This window comes from Euprymna scolopes, chromosome 26, assembly GCF_053919585.1.
Source record: "Euprymna scolopes isolate OS-2025 chromosome 26, ASM5391958v1, whole genome shotgun sequence".
Classification (NCBI taxonomy): Eukaryota; Metazoa; Mollusca; class Cephalopoda; order Sepiida; family Sepiolidae; genus Euprymna; species Euprymna scolopes.
The window spans coordinates 31878519-31884376 of record NC_136507.1 but is presented as its reverse complement, the minus strand read 5'-3'; the positions used below and the strand labels follow the sequence as shown (position 1 = coordinate 31884376).

At 31.0% G+C, this 5858-nt stretch overlaps 1 protein-coding gene across 2 annotated transcripts in view; it reads right to left on the bottom strand.

The window, feature by feature from the left end:
- The window catches only part of LOC145247965 (O-methyltransferase MdmC-like), a 52318-nt gene extending 46460 nt beyond the window's left edge, over positions 1-5858 (bottom strand). The window contains exon 1 of one of the 2 annotated variants that reach the window (XM_080109615.1): positions 5632-5858. Coding sequence is in view for 1 of the 2 variants with exons in the window: in XM_080109614.1 (XP_079965740.1) it covers positions 4890-4905 (16 nt within the window). In the remaining variant the exon portion in view is untranslated. Of the gene's footprint in view, positions 1-4889; positions 5012-5631 lie in introns of those variants that run through there. The other variant, XM_080109614.1, reaches the window with a different exon arrangement.

Sequence of the window (5858 nt, the reverse complement as noted above, 5' to 3'; positions counted from 1 at the left end):
TTTTTTTTAAATTACAGATTTTGCATAATTTTTATATGCAAGATTTTAATAATTTCCTTGCTTGCAAGAATGTGAAACTTTCGGTGTAACATAATTTTTATATAATTTCGAACAATAATTAAAAACAAAATTAATCTAAAAACAGGAACATAAAAATGATTAAATTAAAAAATGATAAAAATTGATACAAACGTTCAGAATAGGAATGTACGGATGCACGTCTGGTGGGGGGGGGGAGAAATCTGACACGCCTATCTCCTTTTAATATCATGACTTCATTTTGAAACAACGTTTCGATTGGCTGAAATTTTGGGCTTCCATATAATCGTGTTTACAACCCTTTATTTGTTGCGTTTTTGCAGACAGCAGAATTACTTGCTTTTTGAGGGCTAATTAAGCTATTTTTTGTACAAACAAGGTGTTTTTTTTTTATTTTTTAATTCAATATCTTAGGACTTCATTTTACTGATTATCTTTAAAATAAAGCCAGAAAACTAATATTTATCTTTTACAGGATTTTTACAATGAATTTATTTAACTTCAAAATTTAGCTGTGAAAACATTTTTCATAACTTTTTTTTTTTCACATGTACAAATATTTTTTCCTTTTGGAAATTAAGTTTAGTTCTTAATCTTTCAAATATAATCAAAAAGTAGTCGGAAACCTACAAAAAAATTATAATAAATCGGCTTTCAAAACTAGGCCCCCTCCCCTATATTTATTCGTTTATTTTTGCCCGTTATGACCATGCAAAATAAAACTTGGGTTCGTACAACGGAAAATGACAACAACAAAAATACAATCATAATTTTACTACATTTCGGCATTACATTATGTTTTATTATTTTATTATAATTATTTATTAATATTTTATTAGCAGAACCTATGGAAATTCCACAGCCTCATCTTTCATATGTAATATATTGCTGCTAGGCATTCTGTGGACGTTCAGCATGAATGAAGACACCATCATATTATTCAAGCCCTTTTGTTAAAATTGTATCCCCCCTTACTAAAATAATAACTTTGATATATTGCCTGGGCCTGATTATTTCATAACAAACACAATAATCAATTAACGCACATTTCATAATTTTTCATAATTCTTGGATATGTTACTAATTTCGACAATCACTTGTTATAATTTTAACCCGCATTATCGCCCCCACCCTTCCTAAAATAATAATTTTGATATATTGTCTGGGCTGATTATTTCATTACGAGCACACTAATCAATTAAATCACATTTCATCATTTTTCATAATTCTTGGATATGTTACTAATTTCCACAATCATTTTTCATAATTTTAACACACATTATCGCCCCCTCCTTACTAAAATAATAATTTTGATATATTGTCAGCGCTGATTATTTCATTACAAACACACCAATCAATAAACTAGCATTTCATAATTTTTTATAATTCTTGGATATGTTACTAAGTTTTACAGTCATTTATCATAATGTTAACTCAAATTATCGCCCCCCCCTTAATAAATAATAACTTTGATATATTGTCTGGGCTCATTATTTCATCACAAATACACCAATCAATTAACTCACATTTCATCATTTTTCATAATTATTGGATATGTTACTAATTTCGACAATCATTTTTCATAATTTTGACCCACATTATCGCACTTCTTACTAAAATAATAACTTTAATATATTGCCTGGGCTGATTATTTCATTACAAACACATTAATCAATTCCGGGTATTCTCATAGTATATATGTTCCACCTATCTTATCCAATCCCTGGTGATGCCGTGTATTCTGTTAGTATATATCTTCCACTCTTTGCATTCGATCCCGGGCGACGCTGGGTATTCTGCTACTATATGATTTCCACCGATCTCATTCAATTCTGGGCGATGCTGGGTACTCTGTTAGTGCATATTTGCACATGTCTCATCCAATCCCGGAACTGACTTCATGTCCGCTACCCCACTGTTAAAAATATACATGAAATAATGTAATGTTTAACTCTTAAACTGTTTCAGCCATTTCCGGGACTGACATTATATCCCTCACCCCACTGTTAAAAATATACATGAAATAAAGTAATGTTTAAATCGTAAACTGTTTCAGCCATTTCCGGTCTGACTTCTCATCCCCCACCCCACTGTTAAAATTATATATGAAATAAAGTAATGTTTAAATCGTAAACGGTTTCAGCCATTTCCGGGACTGATTTCATATCCCCCACCCCACTGTCAAAAATATACTTGAACTAAAGTAATGCTTAAATCATAAACTGTTTCAGCAGTTTTTCAAAATTAATACATAAAAACATTAACATGGTTAGGGATTAGGCAAGCATTATTCAACATGTATTTCTGAGTGTAGTATCAGTCTCAGCATTTCAGTGACTTTAATCCACTCCCCTCCTTAAGAACAGTTTGTGTAATTACTGCCATGAAGACATTAAGAATGAAAATATGAACTCAGGATTACTTGATAGATTTACGTGACTTTTGGAATGCTACAAATAAGCCTCTAGCATGCACTGATCCATTTACCTTATTTTTTGAATCAGCAGTACATCCATGTGATTTTTGGAATATGGCATCTTATGTCAATGTAGTACATCATAAATATATTATATGCATCTTTTTAACAAGATAATGACGTCATCACTGGAAGTAAACACATCAGACTATCATCCTCCGAAAAGAAGGAGATTATGCCTGGGATCTCATTAAATACTCATCAAATCCATTAACTCACATTTAGTATAATCTATATATATATTAATACGGTAGTGTGTGTGTTCTTAAATCTCAACCAAGGAAATTTGCCGAAAAGCGTGACACACAAAAAGACACACACACGCTATCGTATTAATATATAGATTTATTTGTGAATTTTTGCTTTTTATTTGTTTTATGTCTGTCTGTTGAAGAAGAAGAAGAAGAAGAAGGAGGAGGAGGAGGAGGAGGAGGAGGAGGCGGCGAACTAGTTGTTTTGATACAACATTTTATCCGTTCTGTTTCCAGTCGGTGAAGGAGAAATCCTTCGAGACTAAGACATCTTGGCGCTTCTACAGAATTGGGACGAGATTTTGTAGTTATGGAGTTTTTATGATAAAAAACATGGAGTTTTCAGATAAAAAAAATTTTTAAACTGATTTTTTTTTTCAATTCTAATAAGTTACAATAGTAGCTTCCAAATTATGCAGTCGAAATTACCTGAATATTACTGAATTATTAAACAAAACAACTTTAATCGTGTTTAGCAGGTAAAAATTGCCGCCATCTTGTTTGAATCAAAACAGAAAAATTACCTCGCTTTTGAACTCTCCTGTGTCTTACGATCGTTTTCATCAAATTCTATTTTTTTTATTTTCTTTAATAAATAATTTTCTATCTTATCGATTTTCGTAATTTTTGGATATAATCATCTTAAAAATACGAGGAATACACAGATACCATTGTTTTCTTGTGAAATTCAGTATTACCATCTCCGAAATTTCGTCCCAATAGTGTAGAAGCGCTGACATTTTATATTTTGGTACTTACACAGCCTAATCAAGACATTAAAAAGGTTATATTGTACGTATCCGTCATGAAATGAAGTTATCAAAAAAAAAAATCACTCAATTTCATCAAGTATTTTTTTTTTTTTTTACAGCGAAAAAATAATTTGTTATGATACCGAGCAAAAGGTTCGATTTTTAGGAAGAAAAGCTAGTATTAAAGATGGGGAAGGAGTGTCGGCGCTTTAAACTGAGTTATCTCCCCGTGGCGTGTTCAAAAATTCAAAGATATCTACCTTCAACGTGTTGTCATAAAAACATGTTTTTCCGCTGTTTAAAAAAAAAAAAGAAAGAAAAAAGAAACTACTCGATCAAATTAAGTAAAAAAAATTTCCGAGGATCTTCAGTCCAAAACGGATGCGTACAATATAATTTTTTTTTTTTTTCGATATTTTCATTTTTTTAATGTCTTGATTAAACTGTACAAGTACCATTTATTCTTTTTGATATATTTTACAGATTTATTTTAAACTAAAACAGAAAGTCCAGTTTTGGTAATCGGAACATTTTTACATCGACGTTTAGTTTTCATCTGACACCGATACGATCGGACTTAAGGTCGCCTGTGCGTCTGAATCGCCGAATTAAAAACTTCGCGTGATTGATAAAAAAAAAAAAAAACTTAAAAGATCATGATAGATAATAATTACAAGTTGCTGAAAAACACACACACACACACACACACACACACACACACACACACGCTATGGTACTTCACGGGGAATTGTGCGTAAACGTTTTTTTTTTTTTTTTTTTTTTATATATTATTTATATATATATATATTTTTTATATATGACTGCTCCCTGAAACCGCATGCACAAAATGTTTACGAGATTAATTACGAAAACTTCTTAACTTTATTCATGCGGAGGAATTCTGGAAATAAAGACGAAATGCTAATACACATAACTTGTTTTTTTTTACACACACACACACACATATATATATATATATATATATATATATATATATATATATATATATATATATATATATATATATAAAGCAACAATATAAATACATCAGTAAAAAACAATGCAATGCAAATAAATCGTTAAGTGCCTTTTCGCTTTCCGTTTTCTGTTTCAAGAACCCGAATTTATTTTTGTGTGGTCGTCTTTCAGCTGTTCTGTTCGCAACTGGATTTTAAAGCGTCAAAATTAGCTGCCATGTGGGCCGATCTATACAAGCAGCAACGCAATCTCTGTAGTTTAGAAATCTCAATTCAGAAGAGTAGATATTAAACTTTTATGTGATGTGAATTGAACTGTTTCCACCGGTGTTATGGGAAAATACGTTGTATTAGTTTAAGCCATTTTTTTTTCTACATCAAATATTTTTATTACCTGAGCAGTTTAACATCCGCAAGCAAATTAATTCATTTCATTTTAGGAGAAGTCGGTCACACGAATGCCGTGAGTCAATCTGTGTAATGTAAAGCTTTCCCACCTCTCCTCATGTTAAAAATGGTTTTCTCAATTTGTTTAGGAATATTAAACTGCAGAAGTTCGAATTCTTTTAGACATGAAACAACATTACCTTAACAAAATTAGTTTTTATGACATTTTGTTTAAATTAATAATTTATTTGACTACCGTAGCATTGTAGCAATTGAATTTAACTTTTCACATTCCTCTGTTGACCCCCCCACCCGCCTCTAAAAATATAAGATTCTACTTTTGTAGGCAATTACGTATAACTTCCCTTAAAAAAAAAAAAAAAAAAAAAAAAAAAAAAAACGACGATTTAGAATTTAGAGTGGGGATCAGTTTCGTTCTTTCTCAGCAATTCTAAACTTTTAGAGCAGTTAACCAATTTTTTGTTTTTACCAGTAATTTTAAGCCCGGTTTCATCGAGTTTTCTTCTTCTTTTTTTTTTTTAGGGCGTTACGTAATATAAGTAAAATCTCTTTAATTTTTTTTATATTATGTGTTTGCTTTTTGGGGCTTTTTTGTTTGTTTGTTTTTTGAGAATGGGTATTTCTGTCAGTACACAGAGATGAAAGTGGTGCAAAATATAAAAAAAAAAATTAAAAAATAAATAACAATAACAATAAGAACAACAACAACAACAACAACAACATATTACCTGTCAGATGCAACAGATTTGTATGTACACAGTTGGACCTGGATTGGATCGAGTGAAAGAAATGCAAATGTAAGGGAGGTTTTTAATATTTTTCCTAACTCTCTCTCTCTCTCTCTCTCTCTCTCTCTCTCTCTCTCTCTCTCTCTCTCTCTCTCTCGTAATATTCATTCCTATCGAGAGGCGGAGGAAATAACGTGACACTTTATATAACTTTCATCATTTCCACT